This window comes from Argopecten irradians, chromosome 10 (assembly GCF_041381155.1).
Source record: "Argopecten irradians isolate NY chromosome 10, Ai_NY, whole genome shotgun sequence".
Classification (NCBI taxonomy): Eukaryota; Metazoa; Mollusca; class Bivalvia; order Pectinida; family Pectinidae; genus Argopecten; species Argopecten irradians.
Window position 1 is genome coordinate 25,859,639 of NC_091143.1, and position 27,108 is coordinate 25,886,746.

The 27,108-nt window shown below is 33.4% G+C and overlaps 1 protein-coding gene across 5 annotated transcripts; it reads left to right on the top strand.

Moving 5' to 3' along the window:
* Positions 1-307: 307 nt before the first annotated feature.
* LOC138333494 (insulin gene enhancer protein isl-1-like) lies at positions 308-27,031 on the top strand. 5 transcript variants are annotated; one of them, XM_069281914.1, is made up of 6 exons: positions 308-463; positions 5,279-5,468; positions 7,156-7,481; positions 14,027-14,334; positions 21,654-21,943; positions 25,561-25,699. In XM_069281914.1, the coding sequence occupies exons 1-5, from the start codon at positions 397-399 to the stop codon at positions 21,906-21,908; spliced, it is 1,146 nt and encodes a 381-aa protein (XP_069138015.1). In that variant the 5' UTR covers positions 308-396; the 3' UTR covers positions 21,909-21,943; positions 25,561-25,699. The 5 variants fall into 5 exon arrangements, with proteins under 5 accessions (XP_069138015.1, XP_069138011.1, XP_069138012.1 ...); XM_069281910.1 differs by having other exon boundaries at positions 313-463; positions 21,654-21,833; positions 25,561-27,031; XM_069281911.1 differs by having other exon boundaries at positions 314-463; positions 14,027-14,319; positions 21,654-21,833; positions 25,561-27,031.
* Positions 27,032-27,108: the final 77 nt, after the last annotated feature.

A 27,108-nucleotide genomic window follows, 5' to 3' on the forward strand; every position in this document is an offset into this window, starting at 1 on the left:
TTACCACGGTCAATGCTATCTATGGTGAATTCAATTATTCAATTTTAAATTCATAAAACTTGCCGACTACATGTATCCGTTTGAGAAAACTTGTCAGAATGGCCGGAGGGTTTACCACGTCAACGTTTCGGAGAGACATACACCACATTTTAAACAGATCTGAATATGTATAAATGTAGTTGTATGGGCTTATCTGATGGAAGCAAGAGTTCCATTTAAAGGCCGAAGAAACTTATCAAGTTTTGAGATCTAACGTCTCATTCTAAAACTACCAGTTACACATTGTACCATCTTAAAGTCAATGTTCCCATCGTGGTGGCTAAATCACACTGGATCTATCAGGAACTCTCTAGAATAGAGTTGTCCGAGTGGAAAACTAAATAGTAGTAATTCACCATGGATGGGTTAGAAGCAGAAACACCAGAGGTTCCTACATTTACAACTCTCGTGGATTGTGAAACTGGTGAGACCAATTTCTACAAGCATTAATCAAGCATTAGTACGTTATTCACAAAAATCATAAATTATCATCATTTTTAATTACCATAATATTTCATATTTCCTCCACAACAAATGTATGACTAGTTATATCATTTCTTATAATTATTAATGATAAAATGATAAGATATTTTGATAATTTTAAAAGCATAAGTTCCAATATCTACGTTTTATAGGTTACATTCTCTGTCGGATATTTCAAACATGCACTCAATACGGAATTTCAGAAGAAAAAAAAATATGATGATATGCTTATCAATCATATATTATGTAGAGCAATGCAATTACCAAAAATGATAAAAGAAAACATCACTTGGTTTAAAATATACCTTTATAGTTGACAAGTCTGTAACGTCATATACTTGTCAGCAATACACTCGGCATATTTCTGAATTCCCTGCTCAGCTTACACAAGTTCATATTGTCATTTTTGGAATAAATGTGTATTCAGTCGAGGGGTTTTCCAGGTGTGTGAAAACGAAGAAAATTGTGAAACTACATTATCTTTGAAAAAAAACTGACTCGATGGGGAGTTCCTTAAGTCTTTGATATCGGTGAGAAAACATTATGAATTTATTCGCAGGTTGGTACGAAAATACCAGTTCATATTCATGGTGCATAGTTTATACTTACTTTACCAGACCAATTAGCTATCCGTTATTAATTATTTAACTTTTCTTTAAAAATTTTACATGAAACCCAAATCACACAATACATAAAATGCAATACTGGTTAGCGTAGCTGCAGACTTATACGTACATTGTTATAGAGATATGTTTAGTTCCCTCCAACATTACGATTTTCTGGTCGGAGTAATTTCCCATGGGAAATCATCACATTTTCAAATCAAATATATCTAATATGTTAATATACGGCAAAACGTGTTGTGTTTCGGTGACGCAACATATCTGGTATTCTTTTATATTGTTTTTGCGTCAATGAAATCCCGCACTTTGTCGATTTAATAAATGTGAAACATACAGGGAAATATGGTAACAAGCACATGTATCTTAAGAAACTAAAATAGAAAATGTTGCTGATGTTATTTTCTTATTCCAACGTCTTCAATTTACCCGCGTTAATCAGTGATAAAAACATCAAAAATAAATTTAGATATTAGTTTTAATTTAACAAGTTGTATATGATGAGTTATTAAAAAAATTCTCTTGAGTTTCTAAGTTAGCATAGATGTTTCTCATTTTAATTAATCGTTGAATTAATTATCAAATTTTATATCTGTTGTATAACTCGTATCATTAGATTATACGTATGTATTGTAGGTAGGCGCGCACAATAAGTTCGGTTATTCTAAAACAAGTTATTTGAAAAAAAGTAAAACAATACGCTTTTAGAGGGGCATTTGAAAGCCCTCGGGATTCACTCAATCATTAGGTACGTGTGTTATAGCGGTCACGTGACATATTCTGGTGCTGCAGCAGCACAATCAGGCGGAGACTAAAAATCGATTCGGATACGGTGAGAGATAAAACCGGAGATAATGTCACGGCTGAACCATCTGACACTACGCGTTGACACCACGCAGATCGAAGCTATCGCAGGAAAATCGTAAAATCGGCTGTAGTTATCACGTAAATATTGTTGTCACAGGTACAAACACTCGGATTGTCAATCCAGTGCTCGCCTCCATTCTCTCACAATACTGTGTCAATGTTGACGTTCCGGTGTTGACTATGTTGTACCTGTGACATCGCTAGACACCTTCACTGTTATTTTTGGTGTTGATTTTTAATCGATCACTCCGATAAGACTACACCAATATAGAGTTGTCACCACATATGTTCTATGTTTTGTCTTTTTCATATACTGTCACTTTCGGGTATGTCAGAATAATCACTCTCTGTTTTATCAAGATAAGAAGGAGCTATTGTTACGGCACCCAATTGCAAAATAATCTGAAATTGATAGCCATATACTATCTAGATATGGATTGTCATAACGGAAACATGTGATGACAAAGAAAGTTATACTAGTTTTTGACAAATATATACAAACAAGTGAAAATTATATTAAAACAGTAGATATAGATATAGTATATATATATACATTATTTATTTTTATTTATTTCGTTTTGTTTGTTTAACCTTCACTTTATTGAACGAATCATGCAATAAATCAATCAATCAATCAATGCTTCAGTAGCACAACTGTGCGTGTTGCAATTTTATTTATTGATTATTGGTTTATTCAATAAACATACGGAACAATTGATGATCATAACATTTTCATAATATCAGTTGTGTAACTTTATCAAGTATTTCGAGGGACACTGACGACCGAAGTTCGATTCCATAGTCGAGTGTGAAATGTTAATGGTGTTAGAGGCTTTACCACAGCCTCTAACACCATTAACATTTCACAAAATGTGTGTATGCACTCTATTTGTGACAAAAATACCGTTTTAATCAGTTTGTTTGATATTCAGGTTAATATCTTAAATATGCACTATTTGAACTTATTCGGTGATTCGCCGAACCTGATTTCTAGGCAAACGACATATATAGTTATTAAAGGAAATTATGATTTTTAGTAATCGTAAAATCCATTAACTTATATTTCTATTCTGTAAAGTTTGTAATCTACATATCTTTGATTACTCCAGAGCTGTGCCCCCACATGACGATATATTTACATATGACTAGATTTTTGTGTGTGTACCGTTTATGTTTGTAAACATATGACATGTCAATAAGATGTATCATTACAAAGTTTGAATTGCGGATCCTTACAGTCACTTGATATTTACCTCCCTCGTTCCAAAAGACATATATACACACTAATTAAATCCGCCTCTCCAAATACGAGTGAATGTCAACAAACAAAAAATAAATTTGTATAATAAATGTGTAAACTTTGCTAGATTGAATAATTATTTAATCTATACGAGCCGTTTACTAATTAGGTATAGTTACTGTCGGGAGTCGGCATCGAGACGGGGGAGGGACGACGGCCGGGGAGGGGTATTGTTTTCAACGGAAGTTATATTTACTTGGTAAAGCTGCGATTTAACCGACAAATAAACAAGATTAATCTCCTTGAGCTAAACAAAAGTGTTTCTACAAAGGAAGAGTGTTAAGGTCCAAAGTTTATTTTGTTATATCAACAATATACGTCAAAGGAAACACCGGCGTGGACCATAGGACCTATACCTACATGTAGGTAAAAAGGATAAAACCGGTATCATATTTAGTGTAAAGATGTTACTCAAAAAAGAGGGATATCATTTTATATCAATAGATTTGCAGTTTACTATCTGAATGATCATGCTTGTTCACGGCCCATTATAGGAAACAAAGGAATCTGAATACTAATCACGGATAACCTCACAATGAAAGGTGACCCCATTGTTTATTTATATACAGTCATCATGGTTTCGCTAGGGTAAACATTCACATAAGCACTATTAATATATCTAGGACTTCGTATATATAGTCAGAACAGCTCTATAGGAATGAGCAAAATTATTCACCCTGCGCTATGTCTTGGATGAATTTGAAGGCGTCTTATTCCGTAAGATTTAGTTTAATTTGTATAAAATACACCGAAAAGAAATATTATTATCATACTATGCTATTTAAATCACGCGACAGCTCACATGAGCTTTATTAAGGAAAGTGACATTTTTGTTTATTTAATTTCTTTCGAATTATTTGTGTTCTTGTTATTGACTTAAAATCATTTTAGTTTCTTATTCGTTCACTCTGTATTTCCAGCGCGCCGCTCAACTCTAATTTATCTAAACTATTTTTCTCGTTACTCGGAAAATAATATGAATATTTGAAATTTGATCAGAACATTATATATTATTAATGAATGCCATTGACCTAAAGAGATCATAATATTATAAGCCAAATATAGAATTGCGAAATATGCTAATTATGTTTATTAATAAGAGCATCATTAATGTTTACCCGTAATTTATTAAGGTGTAACAGGTATTAATGATATCAATGTTCATATTCCGATCAAAAAATGACAACTGAGACTTACTGGGACAGGTGAGAGATAATAAAATCATCTGATCAGGTATACGTACACTATAAAAACAATCGGCCCGATGGCAATGAACACTCAGGTAAAACAGAGCATTGTCGTGCTTTAAGTATCAGAGAGTTCATTCTGTCAGCCTGTGACGGTTAGGGCTCTGTACATGTTTTAGCCCCTGTTTTCTCTATTCGTCCTACTCTTTACTACACACCACACGGATCCATTGAAATATCAATATTTTAGACTCCCGGCTCACCAGATGGTGTACGCCCATTCGAGGATGAATAGAAGGCCGTCACGTGTGGCTCGACTAATTGAAGGGCTTAGCCAATCAGAGCGCGGCTTACTCGAGTAGGAATGTATAGGGGAGTATGAGATCGGGACTATACACACATGAGTGTGAGGAGCTTACTATCACCAAGCATTGCTATATTAGCATAGCCTTTAAATAATATCGTGTGTTTAGTGTGTTTAATAACATTTTGTCAAAATTCCACCTTCAAAAGCGGACGATATGACGGCTGACACCCAGCCACCTCCGCAACCAAAAAGTAAGTAATTATAAAACTAACCAGAAATATTGCTGAGACTTTCGTTATTGACAGAGAGAGTAAGTGGATGTTTCAGCCGGTGTTGTTATTATTGATGTTGTTTACAGACTGTTAAAACAAAATATAGGCACTGACATTCTACACTCATTTTGTAATTACGTTTAATATAATGCATTTTAAATAGACTGATCAAAATTTTTGAAAATTGATTATTTATTTTTCAGAAAAACGGCGCATTTCCGTTTGTGTTGGATGCGGATCTCAAATTCACGATCAATTTATATTAAAAGTGGCCCCGGACTTGGAATGGCATGCTTCATGTTTGAAATGTGCAGAGTGTAATCAATTTCTGGACGAGAGTCATACCTGTTTCGTTCGGGATGGAAAAACTTACTGCAGACGGGACTATGTCAGGTAAAAGATCCTTAATCATGTAGGTCGGACCTCTAAGCCGGCAACCCTCATCAAATAGTTTAAAAAGGGACATTTATTGTATTTATATCAATGTGATTAATCCATTTGGTGTATCATTCTATTTTTTTCATGATTCGGTTGACAATTTTTGTCGGTAGAATTAAATGTATGTGGTTTTCATTGCGATGTAATCGACATTTTCATAGTTATAAATGTTTGGGTAAAACCAGTTGATTGATTAATCAGGCTGTGACGGCCAAGTAAGAGAGTCCACTCGTTATTGTATTTTGTGTTTAAGATGATAACTGACGTAATTGTTGTCATTGCATCGTAATCCACGTAGTTCACCTGCATATTGATCCTTTACGGCGATGACTATCACCGAAGTTATTATCATAGAATCAGGACACTTATTGAATAAACTATAGCTGGTATTTTTATATATCGTAATGAATATGTCAATAGTCAAAATATCATAATAAATGTCATTATCAATTTAATTTGTTACACGAGCGCGTATGAAAAATGCATACTCCGAGCAACAGTGACGGATCTTGCGGGTTTCGTGGGAGGAGGTGGCCGAGGAGGGGGATACTATCTTTACCCCTTACTGCTTATAATTTAGAATTACGCCAGGGGACCTTAAATCCTATCGGGAATAATCTTTATTCGGCTTCTGTTTAGTTTTTAAAGGAGGTCAGAGACAAAATAAATGTAAAAACGTGGAATTATCAACACATAATAGATTCAGCATTCCTAACACATGTTGTTTAACGTTGTATATTTGTTTAAATAGAGTATAAAGTATGTTTAATGACATCAGCAATGTAGCGTTTGTGTTAGATATGCATTTATGTATATTTTTTTTAGATTTAAAAACTATGACAACTCTTGTAATATCATTTGAATTCTCATTTAATAATTCACTCGTTGTTAGTACACGAAGGCAAACATAATGCTTTACCAAACTTGATTCAAAGCTTTGAGAAATTATAGGAACATTTAGGTCTTTCCCCAAAACATCACATTTATAATATGAAGGCATTTCCAATAACATGTACCGTATATGTTTCCTGCATTAGAATAGAAACATGTAAAGTCCGATTTTCATTCAGGTTTCTTTTCAAGATCCAGCTTTGGCTGACGACGTGAAAACCCTTATATATATTGATTTCTAGATGTCTAATTATACAAAGCTTGTTGAATAAATGCATGCTATTATTTGCTGTGTAGAATTTATTTACACTTGTAATTATTTATACAGTTCGGGAATATTGTAAACAAATCATTACTACTTTATCTGGGACAGCATTCGCATAAAAATGACTTCTAAAACCGACTACTTTGAATGATGTAATTAATGTGCGAATTTTTAATTTCAAAAACATGATACAACAACATAAACAACAGAGAAAAAAATAGATATTTCTCTCTCTACAAAAATATTAATCACAAGTCTACTTTTTATGTTATTTAATTACTTTTATAAATAACAACACCTACGTTACAATAGAATCTGGATTTGGACATAAAACATTAATAATGTGTAATATCCTATTTATTACAAATTCATTTAAGACAATAGACTCAAATGATGTTTTGAATTGTAGATTAAGAATTAAATTTATAATGAAAAAGATTACCATTATCTTTGTGAATTATAATGTCGATTTGTTTATTTTTTCAGAATATTCGGGGCGAAGTGTAACAAATGCAATCAAACATTTGGAAAAAGTGATTTTGTTATGAGAGCCAAGAACAATGTATATCATATAGACTGTTTCCGTTGTGTGGCGTGCAGCCGCCAGCTGATCCCGGGGGACGAGTTCGCCCTCAGGGATGACGGACTATTTTGTAAGGCGGACCACGAGGTCGTGGAACGAGCGTCTTCAAAGGAAAACGGAAGTGAGGACGGAAGTCCCCGGATTAACAACAACAATAACATTGTGACGAAACGTGCAAATAAAAATAACGATGACAATAACAACAATGAAAAAGGACTCTCGCTCGTCGGTAGGTATCTCCTCTGCTATTGTTAGTCGTTATTCGTAGCATTTTAGTGTCTTTTGGCAGATTTTTAATTTTATGTTTTAGGGGGTTTCATTTACTTTGAGAATATTTCCCGTTTTTAGTGTGACCCCCAAGGACGCAAATTTCCGTTTTTAGTTTGACCCCAAGGATGTAAATTCCCGTTTTTAGTTTGACCCCCAAGGACGTAAATTCCCGTTTTTACCTAATTCCCATTAAAACTACATCACCGTTTTCGCTCTTTTTTACATACTATTTCCCTGGAAACATTACACAATTAATTATTTTTGTATTACTTCTTACTTAAACACAAATACAATTTCCATTGACGGCGAGTATATATAATAACGACTATATTTTAGTAGCCTGTACTAGTAGGACCTGTCTGGTGGTCAAGTGACCATAAAAGCTGTCAATGGCTGACGGAATAATACGACATCAATCTAACCAAATGATTTCTACACATTTCAGTTGTATTAGCATAAGGCTGAGATTTTCACGCTAATTTTGTTATAAACACAACTTTCCCATCCCTCATGCAGTCTGATGTCTGTATTAATTCAGCCGGCGTTAGCTTCTCACTGGTGAATATATCTCGGTTTTTAGACCACCTACATTTATACGTGTATATCTGTTTGTGGTCGCTGAAATGACAGTATCATTAGGTATCGGTATTAATGACAAAAACGATTACATGTGCTATCAATCACCCCAAACAAATCTCATTTCATATCTCCTATCCCATTCATATATTCTAATAATATAACCTTATAACGTGTCCGCTCAAATACTCCCCGCTCGTACGCGCACACGAACGTGCGTTTAGTAATACCAGAAGCCGTGTCGAGACGAGGGAACGTTCGGTCGGGAGGGTCCCGCCGTTCTCCCTATAGGGGGGACTATTAAATACGTGTCAGGGTCAACTCCTGGGATCCCAAGCTACTGAGCGATTGGTCTTATCACACGTGTTAATTTTGATTATAATTCACTTATCAGTAGATATCGCTGTTTGTACGTTGTGGGCTGGAGTATTTATGATAGAAGATTAGAGTCCTACACTCTCGCCGATGTCCCAATAATGTCACTGTTAGTCCAAAGATTTAGACAATTTTTCCCAGACAACCTGACCCCGTACCGTACTCATACGGACCGAGAAATCTTCTCGAGTTTTACTCTTCCCCGCACGAATGTCAACAAACCACTGTCCTGAAATTAACACTATGAATATGTATTTTCTCTGTCGACCTGTATTGACGATTCTATATATACACATACATAATCGATTGGACGAAAAAAGATAAATCTTTTATCAAGTTTGAAATAGGCATATATTGAAATACAAAATATAATAAAACTGACGTTCTCACAAATGCTATAACACATTTATTTCATTGCGTTATGATTATATGTGCGTGATGACCTAGATTTGATGAAATATTTTTTTCTGCTAGTCTTCATCGTGTCATAAACGACATCAAGGTTTTGTTTTAATATCTTACTGTCTCCTTCCGGTATGATAATATATATTGACATCATTGTCAAATTTTGGATAGGATTTATAATGTAAAAGAAGATTTATAATGTCAATATTGGTGGGGTTTTTTCACATGGAACATTAAAATCTCTTACAAATCACGGTTCTTTAATTCTTAACGTTACATGTACAAAATATAAATGCAAAAAAGTTATAGAAGAAATATACCTTACGATAATGATTCTTTGAATTTTATCAAAATATGTGTTATGTTAGTTGTACAGCTGAAGAAAAAAAAGACCTCATAATATGTAATCGAATAAAATTTAATATTTTGTGAAATTCCATTCCATGACAACAGGTAAACAAATCTAATTCAAGCGTAAATAATTGCGCGAAGATGAAAGAAACACACAAAAATAATTTCGAGATATCAACAATATACACCAGGTGACATTTTCATCAGCAGGTCTCGGGTAGCTAACGATACTTAAACAAACAGGAAATAATCTTCCCTCTACTTTACGGTTCAGGCGTTGTTCAATAAAGCGACAAGAATGGTGGTTGAGTTGCGAGTAGTGAATAAAAAGTGAATTTCTTTATAAACTCGCACTTCAAACAACACTAACTGAACTTAAATAGGCGTATAAAATCCACATAACTGCTTGACGCTGTCGAAATTGGAAGTCAAATATAAATAAACGTAGTTTATTGCCATGTAGGTGAAAAACCCACAATATCGTGCCCGGAGAAAATTAACTGAACACAAAACATTATATTACAACCGACTCTGTTACTCATGGAAAATGTCGTCGAGTATTCGGCGGTGCCCTTTGACCCCGAAATGAACACGGAAGAAACTGACAACTGCATGGGAAATGACAACAATTATGATCTTGATATACATCTTCCAAGTCTCGTCTAGGACGGGATGTAATCAGTGTCTCGCGCTTAGACGAGATATTTTATTTATTGGTCATCTTATGATTGTCGACGATATTATGGAGTTTATTACTGAGAGTGTCGTCTCGATGATCGTGTATCGGTGTAAATATGAAATATGAACCAGAGCAAATGTCAACGTAACCTTTGCTTTCTCTTGAAGAAGCCGCGTTATGTTTCGTTAGGAGACATCCGACTACGATTGTCTAGTTAATGCGAACCAGTATGTAATATGTAACTAACATAGGAAATATAAGTATAAATACCTTTATTAAACCTTATGTCAAAGTTACACAAAGTAGATGTGTTCGTTGTTTTATATTGAGGATGTATTACAACTTTGTTGTTGCCAACAAATATACTATATTTAGACGTCATATCCCACTACTACTGAGTAAATAATGTCATATTAAAATTAGGCTAAATATCCCTTTTCCTTTATAGAAAATATAATACAAAAAGAAATTTATCCTTATATAAGATTTTCTATATACATATAAATCAACCATGTTGAATACAGGTATAACTACAGGAGATCTATTTTAAGACCCAGAAATAACAGTTTCAGATTTGGTTAGCTTGAACAGTTGTAAGGGAAGGACACCCGCGGGTAATGACATTTTTACTTTGTCGTTTGGAAAAGAACATGTCAGTTTTCTCACAATCAGGAACACATCCCGTGCCCTTTACAAGGTTAGGAGTAGACCCTAGTGCCTTTAGGGTTCTTGAGTAACATTTAAACACAGACGAAGGGTTGAACAGATCAGCTGCTTTAAAACGCCCCCTAATATTAACGGTGGACGAAATTGATTTATTTGGGAATTAACTGAATTGAGTCCTAAATATCTACCTTAGACTATCCGCTGACAGATTTACCGCCCTCATTGCAGTATAATTGATACCAGTTGTCAACATGAAGGCTTTTTGTCAAAGACTTGCTCGCACAATGTTTTCTACGAGAGTAATGTTATTGTAGAAGTCCTTGTGCTTGGCTGTAATGAGAGGGCGTCAGGGCGATTGTACCGAAATCTCTAACGATCCCCGTATATTGTGTGTCTATTAATAGTGTTTTAATTTGAAAATTGTGCATGAATCAAACGTAAAAATAATAATTGTCTTGTAGAGAATACTGTAGAGAATAACCGAAATGGTTATCAATAAGACCCCACAGGGCGATTAAAAACGTCTTGTTTGGTGAAGTTTCTGTTCCTGTCATTATAACATACAGGTAAAATTATATCTATTTTGAACCTTAACAATATTTCTGTACTCTTAATATGATAAACAGCTAAATAACATAGGTGGTTTTCCAAGTAAAATTACAAAACATTTCATTTCACATGATGAAAGTGTCCGTGACAATTTTTGTTTGATGCTTATTTGTCTTTTTCAAACGAGCCTAGATATACATGGTATAAAGGTTACAATGAATTCTTCATTGAGTTTGTAGACATAAACATTTTTATTGGTAATTATTCAAATAATAAAATTATTTATGTGACTTCATAATGTAAATGTAATTCTTTAGAAATCCTCAAGTATTCCTTATTAATAAAGAATTTTCACCTTTCCATTTTGAGTTGGAATTTCTGCATTCCATTTCTATTATTCTCGATGTTACAAGCAGTAGCATGACAACGGTTGATATGGTTCCTCACTACCCGTGACAAGTTTGATACTAATTACATGATAAGTACATTCAGGTAGCTTGCCGACTTTGTACCTCATCTGATAAGCCTTGTCAAAAGTAGGAAAATAATAGCTATAATTCTTTCTAATCAGTGTATTCAAAACACCGAATTTCACCGTTCATTACAGCTAGATTAGATACAAAGGCGTGTTATCTGTCAAACGAGCTAAATATTGTATCAGAAACTCATTGCGGAATAATTCATCTAAATATGGCCGAATCAATTATCAATTATTTATTCATATCCTTCAAACCAAACGATAGATCGCCAAGGCGAATGATCCCTACAATATGTACGGTTTAGCCTCAGGAAGTAAACGGTACGTTCATTCTACTCCGATAAGACACAAGTACTGTTATAGCTCCAGGTAACAGTAGATAAAGTCATCTTTGCGCCTGACAAACGCCGAGAATTACCATTGTTTTGCAGCTTAGAGGGAAATTGTTCACTTTCAAACGCCTCCCTTGCGGTTCTTTTTCAAATATATGTTATCGCCGAAATCGACATATGTAAACAAATCACCTACAGATTATGTATACCATTTCACTTTGAGCTATATCTTACTTATCAAACATACTGCGCTATTTTTGATGTTCCGGTATTTTTATTTGTTTCGGGTTTATCACTTTTAATTCTTTGTTGAATAGGACTTTTTCACATTTATTGCATAATTATATTTATCTAAATAAATATTGATTTAGTTTTTCATGCTCATGGACAATTTTGTGATTAATTGCCATTTTATCGATATACGGTATATTTGTTTGGATCCGTTAAAGACACCATTTTAAGATTGATCCCTATGTTATGTGTATATTTAAAAAGATAACATTATGTGCATTCTTAATACTTTTCTAGATAATAATATTGTTTCTATTTTTACTCGTCCCATTTTCATCGATCTATTGTTTATCAGAAGCGTTAAAATATGTTACCGTCATAACAATTTTGTTCATAATTATCAAAATAGTTATTGATTTTTGTTCTTCATCCTCCTGTGTAATCGATGCAATAGATAGGTGTAGTATTACGTCACTGTTTACTTAGTAACTCAATACACTTGAGTGATGCAGTGTACACGGACTTATTCAAGGACGCTTGTACAACCGTGATATTAAATGCTCAATGATGTGTGTGTGTGTTATTGTAATTTTAGATAAAAATATGAGGGTTTTTTTTTGTTCTCAAATAAATAAAATTGAAGACGAGTATATACTTGAACATATCACGAACAAACTGTAAGAGATATTTTCTTTTACAATTATTGTTAGAGAAAATTGCAGAGAATTATGGCTTTTTTAGCGCAAGCTTTCACAACTTATCAATGTTCTCAACACAACATACTAAATAGATATATTTTTACATTTTGAAATATATTACAATATTTTCGATGAATTCAACATGTTATTACTAATTTACGAGTGAAGTATTTATTTTCGATCAACAATTAATGAATTATTTCATTGACATATCCCACTTATATAGATCCTTAAAACAAAGCGTTGAGAAGTTCATATAAGTAAATCCTTTCTCTTTTTCTGATGTTTGTCTCCTTGAATAACAAATTTCCATTCACTGTTGTAAAAATAAATTATTTTTGACAAATCTAAAATATTCTACACTTATAAATAGGCTGTAAATATTTTTTCTCTGTCGGTAACAGTTGTAATTGGAAATGATTACACGTGGTATAGAACAAGTTGGTCCATAATAAAGGGGTTATTAGAGTGCCGATAATTCCACTATACCTGTCGCCCGCTAAACGTGCACTATAAAATATTTACCTGTGTGTTGACTGGAAAGTCGAGCGGTAGTCATGATCAGGGGACTGATGCGGGCCCATCACACATTTCCTTCCTTCCCTTGTAATAAATAATAAAGCAGCTGGTTTGTCTTCGTGATGTGTATCTTCAAGGAATGCCGGGCCAAATTGATATCTACAACGTACAAACAAGTTATTTACAATTTTATAAAATGTATACCTGCACTGATCCGATGATGATAATGTATGTATCGATGGAATGCTATCCAAATTGATCCAACATTGTGATTGTGTGTGATTTTCATTCGTGATAATTTACTGTGTGTCAATTTCTTTGAGTAATGTTAAATCATGCAGTCAAGTAACCATATTTTGCATTTTGTTTTATTTCGCCTATTCAAGTTTTCAGACACAATTCAATACTTTGTGAAAAATAAAATGCTCTTCAATTTATAGACTACAAATGTAAGATATTTTGTGAAACAAATTTGCATAGTTCTATTGATTTTGTTGTCAATTATTATCTATAAATGCCAATTTCGTTTTAAAAGTTAGGAACTTATTAAAATCTTGTTTTCATTTAACCATTGCATTACGCATGAAGTAATGTCCGACATAGACTAACACTATTCATTAAAGTATATTTTGAATTTCGTTTCAGCGGGTCGAGCGGAACAAGTGTCAAATACTAAGGCAAATGGTACAAGATCGCATGTCCACAAATCTGAACAAAAGCCTACTCGTGTTAGAACAGTGCTCAACGAAAAACAATTACATACATTGAGAACATGTTATAATGCCAATCCGAGGCCGGATGCTTTAATGAAAGAACAACTTACCGAAATGACAAACCTGAGCCCACGTGTGATCCGGGTGTGGTTTCAAAACAAACGCTGTAAGGATAAGAAGAGGAGTATTCTAATGAAACAATTACAGCATCAACAGCAAGAAAAAGTGAGTAAATTCATAGTAAGTGGATCTTTTCTTACATCTTTTTCTTAATCTTAGTCTTTAATCCATGGTCAATAGTGATCAATCTACATTAACATCCATATTCGAGTAGCTATAAAATTTTGCACGGGTCCATACCATTTTTCTGGAAATAGGTCAGTTTAACACTCTGATACAAAAAAATGTGCCCATTGTTTTGGCAATATACTAGTATATGAAAAGGTCCCATGAAAAGTAGATCGATCACTAGGTCAGTGAATATTGTTTACATCTTTTAATTCTAGATACATTCCGGAAGATAAGTGAATATTATCTTCAGACATAAAATCTTTTAGTTCAAGCGCTTTACTGTCAACCTGTCAACAGGAGGAGGTTAAACATTAGTTCACTGGTCAGTAAAATAAAGATATTTGTTTTTGTTTCACTAAACAATAAAAGACATAAGAAATAATCAAAATAGAAGTGATGATTTTGATAAACATTATAGTATGGTAGTACCATTCAAATTAACAAAATTCAATTTCGATATTTTTTGTTTTATTTTGTTTTGCTATCGTAAAGGATTAATATTTGTTATCTATGAACAGCGGTAAATTATTTATTAATTTTATGATTGGTGCAAATCAATTCACAAGAGAAGGCATATAATTTTAGGTTATCGAAATTCATATATCAGAATAATTTACATATATCCTTTTATCGGTACGGTTATATAAATAATTTTGGTCCAGATAGTGATAGAGTCAGTGGATCCTGCTCATGATTGTTGTATTTTGATAAGGTTCATTTTCATTATGCTTTAATACAATTTTATCTGCTGTGGTATCAGTCTACCTTGTTAACCATATATTTTCTTTAAGATTTCGTTTGGGGATAAATAAAACATTTTATGCTTGAGACATTTTTCGTTGGGATAATATATATACAACGCTTAAAATCAACACAGCAGCTTATTTTGGGGGTATTTTTGTATGTATCCACCTTCGAATATTTTATAAACCAAAACATTAAAATTCATTTTTGAAAATTCTTGGATTCCATTCATAAAACTCCGACCTAATTCTCGTAGTGCTCTCTAGTAAGGACACATCTCTTGAAGAAAGCGATTTGAACTTGACAAACATAGGCATATTCCATGGATCGACCCAACCCATCGAGTTCACATGTGTGTTTATATAAAGGATTCTAATATTTGCAGTTCTCTTTACAACATGGGCAGAAAGGCTTAGCTACCACTGTCAAGACATACAGAAACCGTCTAGCCAAATCTGCCTGTTTAGGACGACACTAGTATAGATAAAAACCCAGAGTCCGTAAACTTCATGTTAAAGTGTTCTGGGCACAGAAAAAGTAATGTTATGGTTCAAGCGATCGAAAAGTATTTCAAAATCGGGTCGGGAATTGTTGGACGAAAGAAATGTTTTACTGACAGCGATAGGTAGCCTTTAGCATATCTTGATTAGAAATTGATGTACAGGTACTTTCTGCAGTTTGATATTAGAATATTTTTGTTTGTAATTTAAAACAAAAACAAAAATATATAATAAAGTTTTGCATAAATTTAATAAAGCATATTATATAAAAGTATTTTGAAGTTTTATAACAAAACAAAACAATAATGGTGTTTACGATGTAGACAACCAATTGTAACTGTGTAATAACAAAATATCTCATTCGCGTGTTATTGCAGAAATATTCTATTTTTCCTATTTCCGCCAGAAACAAATGTGACATTATTTTTTTTAAGTACACACATGTCGCAATCATAAAAACATAGAAAGACCAGTATTTGTACAACAGCCTGAGCACACGTAGATATATACGGGCGCACATACGGTACATTATAAACATTCTTCAAAATAAATTAAAGACACAATGTTTATACCAAAACAACAAACATCCGCTGTTTTTCCTTTAATTTTAAGCACACAGAAAATTGACAATGAGAAATAGTAATTTCAATATTAAATAATCGATATAATTAATATCAAATGCCAAAAAAATGTATAATTGTACTTATGATACAAATTATATTTCTATTCAGTCTCATTCGAGGAAACTTTCATTTTCGTCCGAAACGTCAGAAAGCAAATTATTTGGCAGTTCCATATCCTGCCCTGGATCCCGTATTAAAGGGATGTAGTTGTAATTGCCCCTCCACACAAGACGGAGACAAACGCCTTGTCTCCTATAGTCTAGCCCTCCCCTGCTAGGGACCTTGCATGACTAGAAATTATCTTTTAATTCTCCTTAATTACCAACAATTATATTATTTTATGGTCTCAGCATCTATAACACACAAGCAGACAAGAACATGATTTCCCTACTAAGCGCTCCGTTTGGGAGCCAAAATATTAACACGAAACCAAAATCCTAAAAATTATTAAAATGAGGGCTGATGATTATTTTGTAGTCCTGCCCGACTATTGCTTAGCACATTTCATTTTGTAGTGTTTCTGCATCAATGTGTATTTGAGAGAACCAAAGAGGCAGTCGCGTGCAGAAATAAATTTCTCAGTACCTAATTGCGACTTCATTGAATCAAGTCCCTTATTGAGTCCCACGCTCTATTTACACTCGAATGTGGCAGTTGATAACCATAAACAACACATTTTCTGTGGATAATTCAAGAGCATTATTTGTAAACCAAAGAAAATTTACTTTGCTGTGGTTTTAATTCCCGTATGGGCGATGCTTCAGTCTGTGTCACGATAGGCAGCCAATAATTGAGAGAACCGGAGATGTCCTGGACATAGTCAGCCATTTCACTGTTACATTCAGCCCTAGGTCCTCTCCAGCAGGGGAATAATTTAATTTGTAAAATCATAGGACAAAAGGAGGAAATTTCGAGGACGTTTGTTTGACTATGATTATACTGACAAGGTTCCTGCGGCAGGGAAAATCGTGTGGAAAGCTCAACAGAATTACCCTCAATAAAGCTTACTTGGGCTAGAACCCGAATAATTTATTTTTTCCGAGGCAGGCTCGGACATTGACTTGATGGACAAATGAACACCAGGCTGTCGACCTGTAGGTTTTGTTTCAATTATTTTAATACAATATGAACAACAAAGGCTATTTAATATACTACTGTACATTTTGTAATATATGTCATTTTTCACAATACTGGCTTGTATTGAATTTTCCGAAAGCCCATTGATATACTCGAAATCAATTATGCTGATTCTGTAAAACAAAGCAATACACACATGAAATCTGAATAGGAAAAAATTGTTACAAATTTTCATAACATACACATATATAACTGAATTCCATCAACTCGTGTGCGGTACAAAATTGTATTATAACTTTATCAAAAAGTATACCTTATATATATCTTGCTTAAAAGATGAGTAGGTACATGTAAATACAAAGGAACATTTCTAATCCTGTCATCACGGTTCAGGTAAATTTGGTACTAAATATCCTACACTTCACAAAGTCCGAAATAGCCTTTAGTTTCGTTGCTGAGTGTTTACGCCCGTTGTGTGCTTCATTTTGATCTCATAAAACAATGTGGTGTCTTTCTTCTTTTATCCGTTTTGTTTAGAGATAACTCGGTGGTGTCGTCGTTTACATATCGGGTTTAGAATCCATAATTGATTGCGGTTTTCCACAAACACAACAAACAAAGGCAGTGCAATTACAAAGAAAAGTCCTCGATAGATACACAACAGGAATGCCGTAATGATCACGCTGATAACGCCACTAACAACAGTCACAAAGCTGATGAATACTTTATTAACCTACCAATGACAAAATATTAACGATTTGACATAAGTCAGTATACTCATTCATTGATTTGGTATATCATAGTGTGTGCCTTTTGTTAAATGGAGACTTAAAACCTCATCCCGACTGGTCTGCGACAGTCAGCTTCTCTTCGATACCTCGCGAAGTATTCGGTTTCTACATTACGAGAGACAGCGACGATGGACTACAGATAACAATTGATGATAGCTTTCCAAGGTCCTTCAGTACTGGTTTAGTTAGGTAGGCAAGTTGAACGTGCCCATTTGTATTGGCCAGAGTGTGAAACGTGAATTCTCGTTTATATGAAATAAAGGACTACTTGTCGATTTATTTTGTTAAATATCCAATATAAATTTTTATTTGATAATTAATATTAATGAACTTTCAAGTTATAGTTAAAACCGTATACTTAATGTGGATACCACAATTCAAGGAAGTTCACAACTACGTCAAACATTATAATTGTCACTTTCGCACATAAACATCAATATTTTTTTTCAGTATTAAGTGCTTCAAATTAAATATATCCTTTTCGAAATTATTTCAGTATTATATTTCCTTGTTTTTTTTAATTGGAAGCCTTCGGGATGTATACACAAAAGAAAATATTGAAGCTACAGTTCCCTTCCTGGCAGTGAACGTGATTTAGTAATGGTTATACAACGATGAAGGAGAGAGGCAATTTTGTCTCTAACCACTGTCTATTTATTTGTAACCTCTGGTTGGTCATTGCTAGGTTATTGGATGTTCGGTGTAAGCCGTATGCACCGGCATACACGAGTGTTATTAGAACTTAATAATAGCCTCTTGGCTGTTCTCCGTCGGGTCGCGCTTTCACACTGAGCTAATTTCGTGTAAATTTCTCTGATGATTAGCGCATGCAGTCATTTAATTTCCTCCAATTCAAACAGCTTTTTATAATATAAATTTCTACTTATTCCGGTCCCTCCGGAAATTAAGAAATTCCGCAATTAGATTACACCTATTCCACAGAGTGATTACCAAATCGCATTGTTTGTACCCCCTAGCCAGGTTAGGCCGCTACCGTGGTACAATTAGGCCACATATTCCTCCCTGGCTTTAGTGACCTGTCCATGGCAGCTCCTACCAACCAAATGTGTGCGATGTTTTCCCTGAAAAATAGAAATAGAATAGTAATATAAAGACCATTAAGTCTAACTACTGAATGTACCAACCTGAATCTTGTCTGGTTTTATGTTACTTCCTTATATATGTTCCAAAATTATATTCATTGAATTTCCGTATTTGATAACACTTATACAAACATTTTGAAGCAGGATGCAGGATGATTTTCAACCAATTTAACATTTTTGATCGTGAATAAGTGAGATATTAAGTATTGCTGTTTCAACTATAGAACGATATGCAGTAGTACATGTATATAAATACAGAAAAACAATCGTCTTTCACATTAAGTGTTTGATAACATCACCATAGTTCTACTGTTGAGAGCAAGGCAGACAAATACTACTAAATAAGATCAGTAATGAAATGTTTGATATATGTTTAATACGATAAATTCTGAACCTTTCACACTAAAAGCGTGAACCATCATTCGTGATTTAAATCCGGACACTAGAGGCTGAGTGAGAAGATTTTCTCTCCGACACCCACTCCCCAACACCATCTCTGTAATGTAGTAGGCTTACAAGAAGTAAACTCTCTAGAACTCCTCCACGGAGCCAGGACTTGGGGGTTTGCGTGCTATAGGATTACATTATATTGTGCAAACATAGCGCTTAGCAGAAGGTCTGGTGATTGTTAGGCTAATTAAAGGCATGCTCATGTTGATAATCATACGACATCTGTTTCGGCCCGCGTACAGAATCCCTCCAAACTCCACACATCGAGCCACAGGCATAGCATAAACAGAATTTACATCTCCGCAAAATGAATATTTTATGAACTTTTAATACTTCCGTTGGTTTACGTGCAATAAACAATGATTTGCAGGATTAATATTATTCTATGAAATATAGTTTAGTAATTAATTGGGAAAGTTTCTGTCCAGAAATAGTGATTTAGAGTTTCTGACATACGATATTTCGTCTCTTCACTATGAATTTTTATCCGGTTGGTTTACCCTGTTGTAATGAACGTGCCACACATTGTAAGCGTTCAATTGTTATCGTCTAGAATTTCTGGTCTCCTTCATTCCCAGTAGAACAATAATAATAATTTCATTATCCATTTTACCGACACAAACAATTCATCCTAACCATAGAAAAACGATAGGGACATTTCATTAAATATCATATTTAATGCTAATCAACACGCGCCAACTAATGAAGCGAGAAGTTTGGTTACATAATTATATAGCAATATAAATGCATTGTATTACTAAAATATTGATAGCGGTTTCATATTAGCTGAAATCTTTATATAAATAGTAAATGGTAATAAAATTATATTAATAGTTGTAATTACGATTTTTGTTTCTAATCTTAGTATCACTGTAAAGAGGAGGAGTATATTGACCTTGTTGTCCATAGTCCCATGTTAAAATGTATTGCATTGTTTTTTATTAATTATAATAACTTCAATTGTTGTATAGTACTTACAATGCTTACAACTCCCATAAAATGACAGAAAAGAATCAGATTTGATGTATGATCTAACCGCGTACGTCTGAACCTGTCAGTGATCAAACTGATTCGATTGAAATTCTAACCCGCTAAACACCCAATACCACCCGTTGGATAAAGACAACGTTTTCCAATATGCTACCGGTACTTTACTTTGTGTTCGATCAACTGTTTACCCATTCGGAAATTTACGTTGTCAATTTCTAATATGAAATTAGGTGAAGGAAGATAGAATTATATTATTTAAATAATGCTATCATTCTGGAGCCTGTATCTAACGGTTTCTGGTTGTCAATGCATCCAGTAGATTTTTGTATTATGGATGGGAAGTTTCAAACAGGCTAGTTTAGAATGAAAGAGAAAAAGGGATTTTCCTCATTATGATATTGATTTCGGGTAAACCGCTGTCATTTTTTCTGTCGGCACCATACTAGACAGCTAGCAGCCAAGTCAACTGAACGTAATTTATGTACGCTCTAATGTATCTGTATGAAAAAGACTCAAAATGTCGTTATCACCTGATCGAAGTCCGCCAACGATCTACCGTATATAGCGGTGCTTTGACGCTCTCTTCCGTTACAGCAACATTCTTTGTTACGTGAATTGAAAGAAAACAACACAGATTTACTTTGCTAGATCTCTCTTTTATAAATATCAAATTGTTTGATAAAATGCAATTAGGTTTTGCGATGAAATTGAAATGCACTGAATACGTTGGTATGATTTAGACGTTTACATAAGATAATTAACCAAGAATTACATAGCTTTCATTATTTAATCTTGTGATAAGATTTACATATACATGTATAACTTGGTAACTTAATTATATAATAAACCTAAAACAAACGCACGATTAGTTATCTAAGCATGTTGAAAGAACATATACTTATTTCTATGGGATTTTTTGAAGACTGGTCTCATGGAAAATATTACTCACAATACAAAACTAATCATGTAAAAATGTTTTGTAATTTGCAGAATGGCGGACGATTGCACGGTCCACTCCAAGGAGTTCCGATGGTCGCTTCAAGTCCCGTACGACACGAAAGTCCCATGCAAGCTAATGCAGTCGAAGTACAAAGTTACCAACCACCGTGGAAGGCTCTTAGTGATTTTGCCATGCAAAGTGAACTTGAACACCCGCCATTCCAACAACTGGTGAGCACGTTTGTTTGTGACGTCACGCACGACGACGATGACGATGATCATGTCGTGTGCTATGATCAGTGCTGACCGGAAATTACGTCACTCTCGGCAGAATACTTACGGTAAACGCTATTTAATTTTACTCCTGCCCTCATGCTATGCAGTTTCTGTTACCGTTGTTAGAGCAGTGGAAAGTACGCATGTTCACAAGCAAATATATAATACATATAAATGAACCAAAAGGCCCATATCCAATTTTCATAATATTATCTCAATATAATATCCATTTATCAAACTGTCCAATAAAACCGAAAAAAATATATATATACCAAGACAAAAAAGATTATTTTTATTCGACAATCTTATTTGAATATTTAATTCAAAACATTTTTGGACGAAAAGGTCATTCCACACTTCCCCAATCCTTGAAACCGGATATTCATTCTCACATGCGTGACTCCTAATTCTGCTTCTGTAGCTATAGTTTGTTGTTATCGCCTCTGTTATATCATTTTAAATTTCTTTGAATGTGTATAGCCGTTTTTGTTGCATTTTGGTCGAAAGTGCAGTGTAATTGCACCTCTTATTCATGAATGTTTTACAAAAAAATACAGAACATTTCAAAAAAAATTTTTAAAATAATATCATTTATAATTGAACTGCATAGCAAGTGTGTAAGAGTTGAAATTAAAAAGCTTTGCATGGTTGTTTTATTTCTGCCTAGTAGTGAATATTCTGTCAGTATTAGATCATGATGGTTTTTATTATTTCATTTTCAGCATGATACTTTTATTTATTTTGTTGATATTGTTACAATTTGTGCATCACTTCATCTACTCTAGAACTGTATGTTACATCTCGTTCAAACAAGAATGACTCTAAGATGTTCAATATTGGCATTTTCCTGAAAGACGTTATTTAATCTGAAAGATACAATATTTTCATCTCATTTCTTTCGGATAAATCAAAATAATGTAAACTAAAACTGAATCATCTTTTACAATCTGCCACAAACTAAAGGTATTTTTGGCATCCTATGTTATCTTGATAACATATCGAAAATAGCTGACGGTATCTTGTATTGTTGCATTCTAAGAACAATTATAAAAACAAATAGACAGTATATCAGAAAATGCATCCGCGATTCATATTTGCAGTCAAACATATCTTTATAAAATAAAAATGCTGTTCTTACAAGTTATTATCAATCTAATTTTTGATGAATAATATCAAAGAATAGAAACACTTCTTAATAAATTGAAGGGAAAGAATGATTCATTGTCAGTTTATTCAATTTAACCACATATAAATATATAAGCCCAAAAGAAACAAATCTATGAAAATATGGACAAAATATGTAGTCGAATGAAATATTAAAATTAATCTGCTGTTTATATATATGTTAAAAGACATTTATGCTATTGAATTGACCGATTCAGTTTTGGCCAGTTTGATCATATTTGTCCTACATAGGTAGTTTAAACACACAAATATATATTCTACCGATATCTGAAAATAATCTTCGAGCAGATATAATATTGTTACCGCTGAATAAATAAACCCTCTGACCGCTTTACAAGAGGTCCAATACAACCCAGGGATACAAAATCAGAAACAAAATGGTCACACGGACTTGTTGATCCAGACGGTCAATATTGTCATACTTCTAGTATGACACCTTTCTATTGATTCGGATTATAGGAGTAATATGCAATAAGGTCACGTACTGGTGTATATTTCTATAATATATATCACTGAATATTATTTTTGCATACGAACAACAAAGATTGGCTAATTTTATAACTATTTACAGGATTCCATTCTTAATATGTAAATGTCAGATATTTTATTCGATGTTTTATACATAGAGACACGGTCAAGTCGAATCATCGGAGAAGTGGAATATTTTGTTTCGTCCGTCGACTTCGACTTATCGATGTTTTACTGTATATTTTTACGAAACTGATATATCACAAATAGTACATTGTTAAATGTCATTAATAGGTTCAGCAACAAAACTATCGCCGAATAGCATGGTTGTACTGTTTTAATACATTGTATATAGCCTTAGCATACCATATTTAATTTATTTTTACCGGAAGCGATCATAGTTTGTTAACAACTTGAAGCAATGTATGTCCTTAGTTACTTAGGACATTACGCTATGTTAAATTATAACTTATCTTATATTCATAATTTTCATAAGGATTCATGATACTGTAATGAAGCTGTGCGCTTACACACGCACATATATATAATATAAATGATATGAAACATATTTCATGGATAAATTGTGCTTGGTTTGGTGCGACCAAAGTTCAGCGCAAAAATTATTTTAAACAGATTAGCACAATTTTGAATTCACACAATCACCACAATGGCTAAACATACAATATACAAACATACAGTTAGTGCAATCCTATTTTACACTTACAAATACTGTTCGAAATGCCCTAAAAAACCTACTAGTGTACGGTAATTTATAATTTGCCAACTAAATAACGATAAAGAAGCACCCCATCAAAACATCGTCAAATCCACTCAAGGCAAATTTTGCATTTATATTATAAATGTCAGTGCATATTACGCCAATGAATTTAAACGATGTTTATTATTTATTATGTGTATTTAGTCTGTCATCTTGATAATCTGGAATACAAATCGAGCTGTATAAAAGCATTAAGGTGATAATTTGGTATTTATATATACACCTGTTATCTGATCATTACCAATGTGTTTAATTGGAACTAGAACATTCTAAAATAAATTCTAAATTAAAAAGACTTAACTCTGTACTGTTAGATTCCTATGATAGAGAGAACTGTTTAGGTGCATTCAATTTAGAAATCACTATATAATCTCTAATATACATGTATCCAAATTAAAATTTTCTTAATAAGTATTTTATTTTTAAAAAAAATCATTAAAGACATAAATATATTAAAATGATAATATACTGAAAACAAAAAGTTCCTATAAGACACAAACGCTGCTTTAAAATTTCTGCTTAAGTTATAATGATCACCTATCATGCTTAAATGCACTTCAACGTTCGACTATCTGATGTCGTGGTGGGTCCCGATAATAACTGTTTATGACAACAATGGAATTATTTATAAGGCGGAGCGATCGACCGTTATCGTCACGATAATAATTCAAGTAGATAAAACTTACAAAAGCAAGATACTGAAGTGAATTCTCTTCTGAATACTCAAACCAAATATAAAGTAATGTACATTATATTCAAGATGCTTGCGATGTATTATTTGATTAATAAGTCGAAACTAGTTACCGATATTCAGCTAAATTCGGTAAATGATTTTAGTGTATTTTGTGATAAATTCAAACATATTTATTTATATTAATGGCGCATCGGGTATATACCAAAGCTACACGTATAATAAAATGAATATTATCAATTTGATTAGGAAAATATACATTTTTTTCTAAAAAAAAAAAAAAAAAATATTATTACATTATCCGGGAGAGCAGGAGTTGATGACAAACATGCTTTTTGATTGAGGAGTATTTGTGATTCTCTGTAAATTCATATGTGTCGAACTTATGTGTCGAATTTTGCCTTTATTTAATTTTCAAGGTCTTATAAACAAACTATCTGCGTATCTAAAGCTATATGAATTGTGCACATGTGCAATGTGATTCTATTATTCACATATAGTGTTACCGAATAATTTGGAGTACAATTATTTACTCGTTTTTTCACTTCCTCTCATTGCAGATGAACTCCTTTGATATGGAAGACAACCATACATACCACGAGGGCTATGGAAATGAGTGGATTCACCACGACCAGTTACCTGATCACATGGACCACATGGACCAGTACTCAGACTCAGAGTTCCCCGAAACACCGTCAGAAATGTCAAGTCCACTGAGTCAATAACACAGGATGTGCATCTCTCATTATCGCGGGAAACATTTTGGATGTTTAATTCAAACATGGGAGGTTTGATTCTCAAATCAGGGACTTATGTTTCAAATGGTGGTTTATTTGGACCAAATTGTATGTGGATGGTATGAACTGAACTTTGATAGCGAGAGAGAAAACGAAACGACACTCAGTTAAACGCTTGATCTCTCGTGATTAAAATTTGTGTTTTACAAACGCAGACATGATCCTGGTTAATATGTAAATGTTGTGATTGTCACGTGACTGTGAAATTTACTGTCGTTTTGTGTATAGCTGAATTTCACACGAATGAACGCTGTACATAGACTTTTGTCTATGTGGAATGTTAATAACAGATTTTCTACAAATATATTATCTTTCCTGGAAAAGTCCCGATTATAGGAAAAGACACAAAAGTCGGATAAATACTTCTAGGAAAACCTACATTTTTCTGGACGTAGGTAAAGACAAAAACTTCAAATAAATTATTTTACCTCGCAAATTTAAGATTGTGGGGCTTGCAGTGTTGACAGTATGTATATAATGTGCTAATTTTATACAACTGATATGTTATTAAACAGTCTAGTGTAGAGATGGACATTGTGGGATTTATACAAGCTTGAATCAAATTAATTTTATGTACGTCCGATTCAAAATGTTATAATCATGGAATATTTAGTTGACCTTTCAATGTAGAAATATTTATTTTTCTCCATGCACAACACCTTACGTATTTGTTCAACAGGGCATGACCGGTACATATGAAAACGGAAATTCATTTGTACCTTCTCGAATGCAATTTTACCACTTGGTGTATAAGGGATGCTGATTTTGGTTTTTATCTTATATTTGATCTGACATGTTCTCTCGCTGTGTCAAAGGCTTTTAATAAGTAATTAGGTTTCCTAATGTCAATGTAAAGTAGAGGTCTACAAGTATTGGTTCCTAAGAGTATCACATTGATGGGTTTCCGAATGTAATAAGTGTTTATATGTATCGGTCAGTGTCAGGTAGAAAGTTTAGGTATTTTGTATAATGATTCTCACAGAGTTTTTATCTAACGGGTATTTCATACACCAGGTTTAGATATGGCATAATCGTGAGATAAACTCATTTTGTGAGATAACATTATGCACACAGATTTGTTGTGGTGAGATATCACAAAAGGAATTTGTTCTCATCTCGACGAGAATATGATATACATCACGGAGAGTTTTCGTGAATCGCAAATTTACTATATATTAAAAGGATTTAAATCTATTTATTATTATTTATTAATAAAACTTAAATGTGAAAATAATATTTGTCTTTTTGTTGATATTTTACATGGTTATTTTTGAACGCAAGCCATACATTATCGCTTTTGTTCAAAACTTT